The 16,461-nt window shown below is 36.4% G+C and overlaps 1 protein-coding gene across 1 annotated transcript; it reads left to right on the forward strand.

Annotated features, from left to right (window-relative positions):
- The first annotated feature begins 11,749 nt into the window (after nucleotides 1-11,749).
- LOC122669157 (NAC domain-containing protein 104-like) lies at nucleotides 11,750-12,819 on the forward strand. Its single transcript, XM_043865842.1, has 3 exons — nucleotides 11,750-11,903; nucleotides 12,024-12,295; nucleotides 12,550-12,819. The coding sequence occupies exons 1-3, from the start codon at nucleotides 11,750-11,752 to the stop codon at nucleotides 12,703-12,705; spliced, it is 582 nt and encodes a 193-aa protein (XP_043721777.1). The 3' UTR covers nucleotides 12,706-12,819.
- The last annotated feature ends 3,642 nt before the right edge of the window (nucleotides 12,820-16,461 follow it).

Genomic DNA, 16,461 nt, shown 5'->3' on the forward strand with positions numbered 1-16,461 from the left:
ACAAAACAACCCATATCATATATTTGAGATTGGTTTAGGTATTAGATGTTTGCTCTTAATTTGATCAGAAAATTATGGCTGCAATGTTTGGTTTAGTGCTGTGCTAATAATCATCTTAAAAGTACAAGTAGATCTGTTTACTTGAACAATAAAAAGATAAATTAGTAACACATAAACTCTTTTCCTGCAGACTATTGCAAATAATTCTGCTACAATACAGTACCTCATAAGAGGTCAATAGGATATTTATTCTTATTCTTTTCAAGTCAATTAGCCTGACATCATCTCTTGAAACACCTAATGGAGAAGGGTCCGAATGATCAACTCTGCAATTAGTTGTTAGAATCAATAGGTCTTCAAATCGTTCATTTGTCTGTCTATCCCGTAGCAGTCGTCTCTATTTATTCACCCCAAGAATGAACTATCCTTTGTTTCACGGAATGGGTGAGGTCGATGGGGTATCCTATATAAACAGTTGTAAAGCCGAAGATTTATATATAAATACATACACAAAGTTCTGCTCTCCCTGTGGTTGCCGGACCTAGCCTAAGGCCTTAACCCAAAGCCAAGCCTGGTCTGACCTTGGGTTGGGATTTCTGTGCTTGAGCCTAGCCCAAGCCCAGAAATTCTTGGTTGTGCTCGGCCCAAGTTGAACCCCTACTTGGCGGTGTGGGGGGAGTCAAAAGACTTAACCCTTGGAAATCTCCTTATGCTTATATGTATAAAACTAAATTTTCTGTAAATTCAACTATTATCTTGCATTGATCTCCTGGAAGATGGTATGGATACTCATACAGTGTTGGTTGATCCAGTATTGACAGTCAAAGTTTTTACAGAGAACGACTTGATGCAATTTTAGTGCTTAATGTCACTTTCCACACATTGATATTATTGTTAGCTGTGAACTGTGGTTTGTGTGTCCTTTATAAACTCAAAAAAGCAAACTCTATGTGACATAAAACATGATTTTGCTGAAAGATTCTCCACTATGTTTTTCATTGAAACTGGCTGGCCGGACTATATTTTGGAAAAAGACAAGCATAGACATTACAACCATCCAGTAAAGATACTCCTCTTAACCATAAAAACACTACTTCTAGGCTTTCCCCCTTAAATTCTCAATTTTGATAAGACACTTCCTCATCCTTTATTTGTCAAAAATCTCTCTCAAGTGCAAGGTTTTAAAACTCAGAACTGAGTACAGATCTCGGTCTCCATCAATTCTGAGCTGAATCGGCTTATTACGATCGGACTCAGTATGCATAGAGTCGAGCTTAAACACAATTGGTCCTGATTGATTTTGAGTCGACTTAGCCGATTCAGCCAATTCCGATCTGAGTTTTGAAACCATGCTATGTTGTTGTTCTTCCTAAGCATGAGGCTGGAAGTGTATCCACATCTCTGACTGCATTCTTTATGTCTACCCACCAATACCACTCTATCCATAGATTGATCCACTCCATCAACAATCCTGAAGGTTCACTTGTGGGTGAGAAACCTGTTCAATCTATAGAGGTATCATCACAATTAATGGTTTTGTAACCTTTATTCCCCAACCTTCACAATTCAAAGTGATGCAGCTACTGAGAAGGTGATCTCCAATGTCGTGGATGTTAATCGCAGTAATCAGCAATCTATACATTCTCAACAACAAAACCATGCAATCAAACACAGTAAAACCTATCAATCATGTCAATTCTATTCGTATAGCTGAACAGTCGCACACTACTCGATCGATGTGGGACTAAATTCCCCTCCCATTCTTAGGGATGGAATGCACTCACTGCATCAACCTGCTCTGATACCATCTGACAGCGTTCAGCCTATAAACCTGAGTTTCAGGGTGGAAGGACCTTCTCAAGGTCATCATAAGCATAGTAACTGACACTACCCGACTGATGTGGATCTAAACTTTCCTTTCATTCCTGACCATGGAACACATTCATTGCATCAAAAACAAACAATCAACTTAGACCATTGTGGGCTGGTGGGTCAAGAGGAGTGTCTACCTTTAGATAGTATCATATTAGTTACATCACAATGGTCACTATGATGACTTGATTGATGCAATTACTTTGCTGATTTTTTCATGCATTGTCATCTTTGTTGGGTGTTCCATCTTCTATAGTGCATGAACCTGCACATTAATATAGCACTAATCACCAATCACAGATGCATTTCCTCCTTATTATAGGGCACTTTGCCCACTTTTCTTCTCTTTAATACCTCAAAAAATATAAATAAAATAGTTTTATGACATAGTAATCTACTTTTATATAATGAAAGAAATAAAGTGTTTAGGTTTAAAATTTTGTGGGTAAGGAAATGATGTGGGTATTTAACAATCATTGTTGCCAGTGTGGGGGGACTCTGATTACTAGGGTTTAAAGGAAGGGAAAAAGGGGAGTAGTGGAAGAAGAAAGTGAGTCTTAGGGAAAGTGAGATATATATATATATGCATAGGTAGAGCTTTTATTAATTGGCTTCATTCCTTAGCTTCCTTTACAAGTGATTGACTTGTAGTTGGTCAGCATATCACTAAATAATGGACAACTTTAACCTCTCCCCCTCCACAGGAGAAGTAATGAAATGTTGACGCATATATTGAGTGTGTGTGACATAAGCAAATTTGAGATCATCATGTGGTGGGGCCTATATAATCCAACCCTTCACTAAAGTATATGATGATCATCATCGATGATATAGCATGTTAACACCCATGATCATAACTTTTCCTTTAGTCACATGTCAAATTTCAAACCCTAATTCAATCAAAAGGTCTCCATTCTATTGATAGACATCTCCATGTATTTCTCGATATATTTTTATGGTACTTCAACCAGTACTGTGCAATCTCCCATAGTTGGATTTTCATTTGTTCTATTTTATCACATGACAAACTTTGAAAGAATTGAAACTTGACACGTTAGTAGGGGACCCACAAAATTTGAACCCTATTTGATCAGGCAATTGCCAGCTATTGGCATTTATCTTGAGCATGTGGGAAAGATTCCTACTATGGTCGTATAGGAACCTAGGTAGGTAATGTTTAATTTCACTTGTAAAAGGTAATAAATTACGACATAGGTATAATAATATGTATGTTGGATCGATATTCATAGAGGGATTGTCTGAATGACACCTCTATGAGTGTCTTTGAATCATGTAACCTTCTTTTGATTGCCCTTGTCTTATTCTCAAAAGTTCTTCTAAGTCAAGGTTGAAAAAAAGTTTCCAAAATAATTTAAAAATATATTTTATCATTATATCATTTTCAAGAGTTGCTACTGTTTTGCTCACTTTTCGATCACTAAAGACACCAATTCTACCTTATATGCCCCACCTTTAGACAAAAATAACCCTACAAAAAAGCCCTAATTGAGTGGATAGCATGAGTGCATTGACTTCGAATGATTCTTTGTTATTTCCTCTCTCTCTCCTCTCGGTCTGCCTGAAAAGAATTTCCCGTAAGAGGGACAGTTAGAACAAGATGATGATTTGCGGTTTCATCAGACAGGATAGGATCAATAAAAAAAAATGGGCGTACCCAATGCACGAGGCTCCTGCCATTGCGGGTTTTGGGGAGAGTCATAATGTATGCAACCTTACCGCTACTTTCACAAAGACACTGTTTTCAGACTCAAACTCGTGACCACTTGATCACAATGGAGCAAACTTACTGTTGTACTAAGGCCCACCCTCCCCTTGCTCACTTTTCGGATACACATTTAAAATGACAAAATTTATAAATTATTTGACACCTTAATTAACGGATGTTAATAAAAAAATATCATATATAAACAAGTCTAAGTTTTGGCGAATCATGCCCAGCACAGCCAAGCTGAGGCATATTTAGGGTATCATGATAGCCAACTTTCAATTTTGACTATCACCATAAATTTTGTCGTTTGGATGTTTTATTTTTGTGCTTTTTATAGGATAGTAGGCTGTCTCATTTTCAATGTAGGTGAGTACATTCTCTAATGGGGTGCAGTAAAATCAAATTGACTCAACTTTTAAGTCCATCATAGCATGTGTAACTCGCAAGCAAATAATTAGTCACATTTTATTAACTGTAAATGTGATTATCAATAGCTTAAACACTATTTAGTGGTGAGAAAATAATGGTATGTAAAAGAGTTAAACTACAGTACCAAGGAATCAGACATTTTAAGCTAATTTGGTACCCATAAACTAAATCAACAATACAAATTTGGAACCTAAGTCAAGTTTAAGTTTAATTGAATTAAGTCGATTAGGCTTTGGCTAAAGCTAATCCAATGACTTAATTTTTAAAAAAAAAATAATGTTAAATGCTATAATGTTGAGAATAAGAGCACTAACCTACACGACTAGTAGAGAAAAAAATTGGTAAATTAGAAATCAAAGCAAATGACACAGAGAATTGACGTGGTTCGGCTCAATGTCCATGGGATGCGATCTCCATCTTCACAGTGATAGAACTGTTAAATAGATACAAGTGTAATCAAGTTTAATTCCAAACCCAATTCCTAAGCCTTTGTACTCCTTTTCTCCCTCACAATCTCTAAAACAATGAATAATACAGTCATCTCAATTATGTAGAAAGATCGAGTTTTCCTTAAGCCATGGTGAATGAGGAATTCCTTCATTAGTGACCATCATTGTGTTTAGATGCGTGTCAAAGAAGAGTGAAGAGCATTTTGGACATTCAACATATAAGGAGGAGAAGTAATGCTGACCTTCGATTTGTCGTTGAAGGGAAATTTTCCCTTATATAGGGTTTTTAACTTATTTACAACCATTAGATTAAAGCAACATCTAATGACTGGGATAAAATACACCATTCAATGATAGGCAAACGTAGGAAACACTTTTCCTAGACTCTTAGGAAGCCAACCATAATCCTAAATGACCTTTAAGAATTTTCCAGTTGACAATTGACATGTTATAGTTGGATCTCAAAATTTATGGTCATATTGTCAACATCACCCTTGACTCGTTTGATAAGTTTTAATTCAAAGGTACTACATCAAATGCTATATATCGATGGTAAATCTTTGTCAAGATTTGGACAATCAGGGAAAAATCTATTGCATGGTGGGTCATATGATTAATTTTAATTTTAAAATTTGATTAATGCCCCCCTCCACCCACCCCCACACCCCCAACAAAAAAAAAAAAAAAAAAACTCAAAAAATATAACTTCAACTAAAATCGCCATCTTACAGGCTCTAATATCAAATCTGAAAGGGAAGTTTTCGATTAATACCCAAAAAAAATTGATTTTTTTATGAGAAAATTTCAGGAGATCTAACTTAAAATCAAGAAGAAAAACAACAAAGGCAGTGAATGGACCCTTAAATCTTTTACATCAACAGATTTCAACGAATCTATAAAAAGAGATGAAGTGAGTGATTGACACATTAATGAGTCAAGAACCCACTCAATATCGCGAACCCTATTCTCATTCACAGTTCCTAAGAGCTTTGAGGACAAGTTACAAGTTACTACTCATTTTTTTTGATAAATTATGAGGGTAATAAAATTACTACTCATTTGATGATGGTTTAATAACACATAAAATTTGTATGAGAACTCATTCTTGTTTATATAAAGCCAATAATTTAAGTCATCAATATCAGCCATTCTTGTGATTGATGATGGATAACCCATTTAGGGGAGCCTCCCCTAAATAGGGTCATGAAAAAAGATTTCCCAGACCAAGATTGTTGCCTAATGCCCAAAAAAAATGAGTGCACCTGTACAAGTTTTAAAACTTCTAGAATCCCAAAATATTTTTTAAATGATGGAGCATCTCAGCTTGTTGGGTTGGACTGGGGTTTGACCCAACCTTGAGTCCCATTAGCTAGGCCCAGGCCCAGGCCGATGCTGACTCAGGGTCTGAAAAATCCAATCCTGACCCGCCCTCAGGGTTCAGCTGGGCTGACCCTGATTGCCCTAATTAGGGAGGGGGAAGAATAATGAATGAATGGATGAAAGAACAGGAGAAAAAGGAAGAAGTCGGGCTAAGCCGGGCTGGGCTCAGCACAAGGCCTCAAACTTGACCTAACCCGGCCTTGACTCAGGGCCAGAAATTCCCAGCCGTAACCTGTCCTTAGAGCCAGGGTATCTCAGCCCAAGCTTTATTCAGGCTAGGAGGGTCAGGGCGGGTCAAACCGACAGGGCCAAACTTGCAACCCTAGTCTTTTCCTTTAGACTTAAAATAGGTTAAAAAAAATGTAGATTTGGTCTCAAACCCGGCCTTGACTCGGACTGACAGGGCCAAACTTTTTTTTTTGTTTTGGTACAAGGCTTGTTTAAGTAACTACTTCATACAACAATGTGAACTCAAAAGTTTCCATTTTGATCGGAAAAATGATCTCTTTACTCAACAGACTTCAATGTAATCTCCAATAAAAAGAGAGAATGTGAGTTAACAGACGATACATCAAAGCTGTGTTTGGTATGCATTTTAGGTCGATTTCGCATTCTTGAACAATAAAAATAACTATTTTTATAATCTGAAAATGTGAAATCGACCTAAAATATATTCCAAGAATGCATATCAAACACAGCCCCAGAGTCAAGGACCCTCCCAACATCGCCAACCCTATACCGATCAAGGCTCCTAAAACCTTTGAGGATAAGTTACAAGTCAGTAAGCACCAAGTTCCACTACCATACTACTCAATTCATGATGGTTTAATGACCCGTGAAGTTTGTGTTAGAATTCATGCTTGTTTAAAGCTGACCCCACTAGGTTTGGAGGGGTTCAATTATAATTTGCCCTCTTTTTTTTTAATGCCAAAATCTTCTTTATCAATTTAATATAGCAAGTGGTATAGAGGAGTACATCAGTGAGGTGTGATAAAATAGTATCGTACATAAGAAGACAGTAAGGTCATTTCATGTGATAAGGAAAGGAATAGACACAAAAGTGCTAGCACCCCTGCCCCAGCGGTAGCCGCTTAGAGAACCTTTTTTCTATTGTTTACTGGTATAGAAATTGCATGTCAATAATAAGGGGATATGATTGATACTAATATTTAGAGTATTCTAGATTGGATAGATCAGATTAGTCCAGAAAAGTGGGGGAAAAAAAAAATTTCATATTTAGGTTTAGGTTTCTATTCATTCTAAGGAGATGAACATGTTAGCAGATTCCCTAGCGAGGAAGACACTGTCTATATCATGTACGACAATATAACCTAATTTCACTATGTGGTTGATAGAGTTTTATACCATGTCAACTATGAGCTTGACACCAGTATGACAACCATATCTCTATTCAAATTTCTTGGTTTTAATGGTAATATTCCTATTTCATTCAAGCGGTTCATTTGATGGGCTTTCCATACATTTAAGGTGTAGATTGAAAAACTGCTATAATTGTCGGCATGTCAAGACAAATTGGTTTCAAAGTTTGGTAGGCTTTCATGCTTTCTGCAAGTCCTTTCATTGTTGTAAAAGATATAATTTCTAGAAGATTTAAACAAAAATACAAATCCTTATTGAACCAAGCCAAAATTAGCAATTTCTAGTGCACTCAATTGTTGGGGCCATCTATACATTTAGGATATTTGATGATTCATGATTCTGGAAATAATTTTGAAGGAAAATAATTCGAGTTTAATTTGTTTGACTCATTTAGAAATTTCGTCACGTACAAAAGAAGATTTTTTTTTGTTACGGTAAAATGTCGTCTAATCTGGAATGATTCAAAAATTAATCATTTATGTTTGAAAACTCCGGAAGAAAAACTCGGTCACTTTTCTTAAAATTTTATTGAAAATTTGAAAATATTTCAGAATATTCATCCAATTTTATTTTATTTTTTGTTTAAATTTTGTAAAATTCAAAAATTTTCAAACCTATAGTGTTCACAAAATATTCTCAAAGGACTGACTTTTTGGAGTCCAAATTATTTAGGCTACATTATTCGTTTCTCAAATTATTCACAAACTCTTTGTGAAACTAGAAAAAAATATGGATTTTTAAAATTTTAAGATCAATTTGGATTTGGTTTGAATCCTGGCTAAACCAAAATTTTGGCGGGATTATTCGCAAATTTGCTAACTATGGTGTAAACTGAAAACTACTTTTAAGTTCTTGTGCACTCTAAGTGAAAAGGTTGCTCAATTGGTAGGCCATCTGTACATTTAGGATAGTTGACAAATCATGATTACACCATTATGGAATAATTTAGGAGAAAATTTTGAGTTTAATTTATTTCACTAATTTAGAAATTCTGTCAAAAAAAAAAAGAATTTTAAAAATTAATGATTTAAGGTTGAAATTTTGGTTAAAAAAAAGTGTTCAATTTCCTTAAAATTATATTTTTATTTTGAAAAAGCATTTTAGAATACTCGCCTATTTTTATTTATTTTTTATTGAAATTTTTGTAAAGATTAAAAAAAATTCAAACCTAATTATTCACAAAAATATTCTCAACGACAGACTTTTTGGAGTCCAATTTATTCAAGTTTCATTATCCGTTGAGTTTCAACCACTTTGCTCAAAGCCACTGGGTTTCGTGACACACCCATTCAATTTGGGACCGTGCCTCTAATATCTTTCTTTCTATTGCATTCTATCTTATCGTATCACATTTTGTTTTCAACCCAAATTGTTCACGAATTATTTGTTAACTCCCATAAAACATGGATTTTTAAAAATTTTAAATCAATTCAAAATTGCTTCAAATTTAGATAAAAATAAAATAAAATTTTTTCCAAATTATTTGCAAATTTACTAACTATGGTGTAGACTGAAAACTACCCTAACTGTTGTGGCCTGTCAAGATGTATCACTTTCAAAGTTTGGTGGGCTTTCATCTCGATCTGTACAAACATATGCATTCTTCTAATTAAGGACACAATAATACAAATCTTTTATAAGTTAAATTAAGCTACAATGAAAAGCTAATTAAATGAAAGAAAACTAAATAACTGTCTTTTCTCTAATTCCATTTTTAACTACTTTTGAGTTTTGTGAAGGATTGAAAAAAAAAAATGAACTCTTTGCTTATTGTAATGGTGGTAGGGCATTGGTCTCTTGTCTTGAAATGACCATGACTATTAGCTTTCCAATTTGAGAAAAGTTCAAAATTAAAGATGATTTTTTGATATTTATTGTGATGGTGGTAGGGTATTGGTCTCTTGTCTTGAAATGACCATTACTACCACCATTTTAATTTTTCTGATGTCTTCTCCATAGTAGCTTCCCTACAGAAATGATGTTGTCATTGGTTCTTTGTCCTAATTAGGTAACCATTTGTACACTTCTCTCACTTGCTATGGTCAATGTTATTTTTTTATTTTTTTTAGGGGCGATATTTTTTATGCCGCAGCACAGGCTGCGCCTAGTTCACATGTGCCTACCACTCAAGGGGTAGGGTGGTCATTGCACCCACCCCCATGTGTCTGGATGCAGCCTACGCCCCCCCCCCCGGCACAAAGAACATTTTCCCTTTTTTTTTTATTACGTGAGTAATGCATGAAATTTGTATATAATACATAAAAGGGTGAGGATTTCCTCAAATGCTTGTGTGTAGTTTCGAGCGGAGGAGGAGGGTAGCATAGGAAACTTTGTCAAATAAGGAATATTTAAGACTTTTTAGAAGGGGTGCTACATTATTTCCAGTTGAGCCATGCAGTTTCAGGCCGAACACTGGTATTGTGGGGGATCTTTTCCCCAACATAAAAATTATATGTATTCCTTAAATTATGCTATTGCATTAATGTTCCTATTAGTAAGAAAATCATAAGTTGTGTATAACATACAATTAATACAAAACTATATGTGCCCATAGAATTGTACACAACACACCAAAAACTATAGGCCAAAACGACGAGCACAGAAAATAAAAACATGCACATACACACAAGAGATAAAGAAATTTATGTGGTTCAAGAAAACTTCCTTCATTCACTGAGTGAGATCAAACTTTTATTAGGATTAAGAAAAGAATACAAACCTTGCGACTTTGATTCTCAAACCCAATTGGACACCCTTCTCTCAGCCTCCTTCCTCCCATTTTGACATCTCGATCACTAATTAGATCCTCACTGTTACCCCCTTTGAAATACACCTCTCTCCTTTTATAGGACTCCTCTTTCACATACCCTTGGAATATTTCACCTCCTAGAAAGACTCCACCCAGTTGGAATAAAGATTCCCCTCTCTTTCACTCTAAGAAGATTTCACTCACTTGGAAGACTCTACCCAATTGGTACTCTTCCACTCTTGGACCACTCTACTCTCTTGGAGACTACACCTCACTTGAAGACTTCAACCACCTTGGAAGATTCCAACTCATTGGAAGACTGTACCCTCTTCCAATTACCATTAGAAGCTCCACTGTTTAACCCAACTAGATCATTAACCCAAACCATGCAACCAACTGAACCCAACAAGCATTACCTCCATCAATTCGAATTCAAATTGGATCAAATTGATTGAAAATCAGTTGGAATCGTTGAGTTTCTAATTCAAAAGTCTTATAGATCTAACTACAAAAGATAAGATTCATTGATTTTTTGTATTTTCTATATTACTAACTTAAAGAAGGGAATTTTTTTTCTTTTCAAAATTAAAGATCTAAGTACATTCATGACTGACTCCATGGTCCTTAGTTATCTAATATTAAAACACTATTGTTAATTGATTAGTTTATGTACTAACACAAGCGTAGATGGGCCCAATAAATGGATCGGACCCAACCCAAGGCAGAAATCCAGCCTTCTTGTTATGCTCTCTATGGGTTAATTAGGTCTAAACTAAAACCAATGATGTAATTCACAAGAAGGAAAAATTAAAAAACATAAAATGGGTATTATGATATCAAGGGCTTCTATTCATTAATTTGGAGGGTTGAAATTAGAGATGTAAATGAATAGCCGAAATCCATTTCTGTATCCGTGTCCGTATCCGTTTAGCACTATCTGAATCCGTTCGAAAGTTAAACGGATACGGATACGAATAGGCTATATATAACTATCCGAAAAGCTATATTTACATGTAAACGGATAAAATATTCGATCCGTATCCGTGTTCGTATCCGTTTTGCACTATCCGAATCTGTTCGAAAACTAATCGGACACGGATACAGATATAGCACTATCCGAATCGAATCCGATCCGTTTACATCCCTATTTAAAATGTTGAATATTAAACAAGTAGTGCATATGAAGCCATGAAATCTGAGATCAATTTTAGATATATTATAATATACAGAATCTCAGTGTTCCAAAAAAATCTTCCTTCCTAAGATAACTAAAAAAAATTAAGAATTCTGTTATGTGGTGATAGGGCTAAAGATTGAGTGGGGTCTAGGTTTGATCAAGAACAGTGTACACGTGGATGAATAGCAAACCATGGTAGGATTAAGTATAGCTTAATTTAATGGTAGCTCAAAGGCAACACAACAACATCATCATTATTATCTCTGTCTTCTCAAAGTTTAGAAAGAAAGAAAGAAAGAAAGAAAGAAAGATACCTAATAAGTCCTCTTCCATGGCTAAAGGAGGCTTCAACCCTAACATATCCATCCCATTATTTCAATTTTCAAAGTATCTTACCCTTTCCCTTAGCCGCCTCTTCCTCACTCCACAACGATCAACTCTAAATCTCTCTTCTCTATCCATGAATTCTGATCAAACCACCTTTTCTCTCACTCCAATCTTTTCTTAATTTCCTTCTCTTTCATTATATATATCCTCTCTTCTTCTTCTTCTTCTTCTTCTTCTTCATATTGATACTAACTAAGATGGGAGATAACCTTCCTCCTGGTTTCAGGTTCTGCCCAACTGATGAAGAACTCATAGTTCACTTTCTTTATAGTAAGGCATCAATCATACCTTGCCATCAAGACCTAATTCCTGATCTTGATCTCTATCCATACAATCCATGGGAACTTAATGGTTTGAAACTTATATATCTCTCTACTCCTCTCAATACTTGTCTTTTTTTTTCTTTCTCTTCTTTATTCTCTAATCCTTTATGATTCTATTTGACCTTATATATTGGGATATTGAGTGTAGGTAAGGCATTGCAAGGAGGAAACCAATGGTATTTCTTTAGTAGAAGAACTCCAAACCGAATTTCTACTAATGGGTATTGGAAATCAATGGGTATTGATGAACCTATAGTCTCAAATGATAGTAATAAGAAAGTGGGTATGAAGAAGTATCTTGTGTTCTACATCGGCGAAGCTCCGGCCGGGATCAAAACTAATTGGATAATGCAAGAGTATCGCCTTTCCGATTGCGGTTCAAGTGGTAGATCTCCCAAAAGAAGAGAAACTAATAAACAAGTAAGTATGGACTATATATGGATATATAAACATTTTAGTTTGTTCTCATGCAAATACTTAGGCAGTGTTTGGTATGCATTCTTGATTCTTGGAATGCATTCTAGGTCGATTTTGCATTCTTAGATGATAAAAATATATATTTATATTGTCCGAAAATGCAAAATCGACCTAGAATGCATTCCAAAAATACATACCAAACATAGCCTAATTAGTTAGTTATTAGTGAATTAATTAATATCCACTATAATGGGCAGGATTCAAGCAAATGGGTTCTTTGTCGAGCTTATGAGAGGAAAGGTGGTTCTCAAGGGGGATTTTCTGATGAAGATGATGATGGTACAGAGCTTTCATTCTTAGATGAAGTTTTCTTGTCATTAGATGACCTTGATGAAATTAGTTTTCCTAATTAAATCCAAAAATACTATGATCTAACTAAGCAACTTATTAAGATGTGTTTTTATATCCTTTTGAAGGGCTTAATCCAATTGTAACATTGTATTAATTTTCCTATTAGTATGAGAATCATAAACATTTTGCAACAAAGTTTGATCTCACTCTTTGCTTGTCTTTCCTTGCCTCTACGGCTCTACCATTCCTCCTTTAGGCTTTTTAGCTTTATTTTTGGCTTTTTTTAGCTTTTTAATTTTTTGGCCTTGTCTTCCATGGGTGCATGCTTAGGTTTGCATCTTGTCATAAATGTTGTAAGCATTCACAACTGCAAGAACAAGTTCGCCAATTAACTGTGAACCTGGCCCTGCCTAGCTAGCTTTTTTGTCTTTTTTTTTTTTAATTTTTTAAATGGTCTGATTAATCCTAGTGATTACCATAAAATCAATAGGGAACATGCTTAGTATGAAAACAAAAAATATTAATAATAATTAACATGCTTTAAAGCCTTTCCTAGGTTTCTTGTCTTTGTTGCTCATTATAAACACGTGGGAAGATGACCCACAAACACTTAATTAAAAGAGAAGAGAGTAGATACTTCTCATCACCATCAGCTGACCATCTCATCAGAAGGTCGGTTGTGGTGCTTTCATTTTGTTGCTTTTATTGATCGGATTGGAAAGTAGAGATCATCTATTCTTCCAATATCCTTTCATTAAACAGATTTGAAGTAAAATTTTGGCAGTTTGCTGTCCCAATCAGAGTGCTTCCGCTAGTATTCGGTTTTTCTCCAGTCGTGGCGGGAGCTGAGGATCTAGTCCAACAAAAACAAGGGTGTTTGGGTAATTTTATAGGCAGGTCCCTCTTGAGTTCAAAAGTAAGGTGGGGTAATTCTGTCATTTTAGTAATCAATGACATTTTTTCTTAAAAGAAATGCTTACAATAATATTAACCATTGCTTCATAAGCTCGTAACCACTACTCTTCTTAATCATCTCATCCATACATACATGTATGAGAAGGGTATATAGAGAGGTCTCTAAATTGTTTAATAAAATCTCTCTCTCTCTCTCTCTCTCTCTCAAATCAAATTGAAAACAGTTATGATTGCAGAAAAGCATGGCCGCCTTGGGCCTAACACAACTTGTTGATAAAGCTTGGTGTGTGAAATAGACAAGAAGAGGAAGTAACCGAGATGAACACGACATGCTCAAATATATATATATATAAAGGATTGTGAGTTTTAATATTTAGGGTTTACATTGGAGAAACAGAAACTAACAAAGATTGTTGGGCCACCAATGTAGCTTTTGAGAAAAGCTAAATTATGTTAAATCCATGGAACCACATCTATCTAGGTCAAGCAAGCTCTGTAACGGAGTCAACCAACACCCACATGGAAAGATGAGAAGGGAAGAATAGTAGTAGGAGGAAATCATCTTTTAGATAAAATGGATCTTCATGAGTGACAAAGTAGTGCGAATGTGCAAATGGAAATACCACTTGAGAGTTGGAAGTAACCCAAGTGAAAGGCGCCACCTATAAAGGTTGGACCACACCCCCCCCCCCCCCAAAAAAAAAAAAAACACCCACACACACTTGCACTCAGATCCACTAAGGCGCGCTGCCCATAGCGGCCTGATCGGTGCACAAATAGGGTGCGCTGCAATGGCCACCTTATCCCTACCCAAGTAAGGGTAAGTCGGTCATTGCGTTGCACCCTATTTGTGCGCTGCTCAGGCCACTACGGGCAGTGGGCCATAGACGCTCTGGATCCCACACACTTCTTCCTAGGGGTGCAAGTTTGACTGGTGAGCCCGAGCATGCCTTAAGCCCACCTTAATTCCAGTAGGGCCTGCGTGGCCTTTTCAGGCTGAAAGACGCTCCAGGGTTAAAATTCCTATGCCCGAGCTAGGATCGGGCTAGGCATGGGTTGAGGCCTTGGTTGAGCTCGATTGGGAATTTTCAAAGTTGGTTATGAGTTATGATCAATATGAGTTCAGATCTGCTACTCACATGGGGATGGGTGGGGACAGATCAGAACTCTTCATGGGGGTGTGGGACCCACGGGCCATGGAGGGGTCAGATCTGTCCCCACCTGTCCCCATATGGGTAGCTGATCCGGATTCGGAAATGCTTCATCTGGTTGGGAATTGTGTTGTTGCTATTTTTTTTTTTTCGGGTAAACGTGTTGTTGCTATTTAAATCTAACAAATAAGAAGAAATGAGAGTCTACAAATAAGAGAGAGTGATAGTAGATATTTTTTCTACCAAAAAAAAAAAAAAAAAGATAGTGGATATTTCAAAGTTGGTTATTACCCATGGAATAGCTTCAGATCCTCTAATGCCTTGGCCCTTGTGGATAGCTGCCATCGTCCTGCTATCACACTCAGGCCCGCCACGTGGTTCTTTTATCATCCAACGGTTGAGGTTTAAAACATTAAAATGAGGTTGAAAAAAACACGGTTAGATTGAGATTATCTACTTCAATCAAGAGAACCCGAGCCGACCAAAATGGTTGGTTTTCTAAAATAAACCCAAACAAAACCATCCTATTTTAGAAAACCAACCGTTTTGGTCGACTCGAATTGTTTGATTGAAGTGGGTAATCTCAATCTAACCTCTTTTTTTTTAGCCTCATTTTAATGTGATGGCGGCAGGACGATGGCAGCTACCCACAAGGGAGTTCAGATTTGCTACCCACAAGGGCCAAGGCAGTAGAGGATCTGAATCCGAATTGCTTAGTTGGCTGGGGGCAACACTTCCAATTAAAAGGTCATGAGTTCAGTCTCCTTGGGACCTACCTATCAAAAAAAGTTGGCTATTATTCCGACTAACCTAATGGTCTAATGATACAATAAGGCCAAACCCAGCCCGCCCTGAGCCTGGGCAGAAATATCAGTTGATTTCGATTCTAATCGGCCGACTCTGCCTATTCGATTCAGTTTTAAAACCATGGTGTTAACTAGAGGGTGCAACTCCTGGCGGCCCATTATGAAAATTTTCGGGCTCGAATTAGAACTACTTCGGGGTGGGCCTTAGAGTGGCCCAATAAAAAAAATTCAAGATTTTTCTCACCCAGCCGATTCAAAATCTCCGAAGCCAATGGTTAAAAAACATGAATTACAAGTTAAATAAGCATTGTCTATGCTTTACCAGCCTTACCTGTTGATTTATTAGGTAAATACATTTTCTTTTTTTAGGCTAAACCCCTCCCAACAGAAGCTTAAGCCAATTCAGGTAATTGTTAGTAATGAACAGAAAATGAGGATATAAGTCATAGGACCGAGTTTCCCTCCACCCACGGTGAATGGTATATCCCATTCACCAAGGGGAGGGAATGGGTATCAAAAGGGTATTTTGAAACATACTAAAACCCTAGGAGGGACCTGTGAACCCTAAGGATCTGTGTCCTTTGAGAGTACAGTAACTATTACAGTCTACAGGGGTATGAATATCATCCTACCAAGAAACTGATATCAAGTTATAAACATCATTCAAACAATGGATCCGGGAAAAAAAATCATTAATCACCTCAAATAAAGCTACTCAGTACAATTGCTGAAGGCCCACCATAAATATGGTTGACAGTTCAGATACTAAGCTCTAATCCAAGGATTACAACTAGAGATTCAGGATCAGATTGGACTCTGCCAATCCCAATCCCAATCCAGATTGGCAGGATCCTTACTTGATCTTGAGCCATTAGGGAATTAATATCCTACTAGAGACCAATCCTGATCTAATCCCAATACTTGAATCCTTACTCAAATACAAGAA

The sequence above is a fragment of the Telopea speciosissima genome, chromosome 7 (genome assembly GCF_018873765.1).
Source record: "Telopea speciosissima isolate NSW1024214 ecotype Mountain lineage chromosome 7, Tspe_v1, whole genome shotgun sequence".
Classification (NCBI taxonomy): Eukaryota; Viridiplantae; Streptophyta; class Magnoliopsida; order Proteales; family Proteaceae; genus Telopea; species Telopea speciosissima.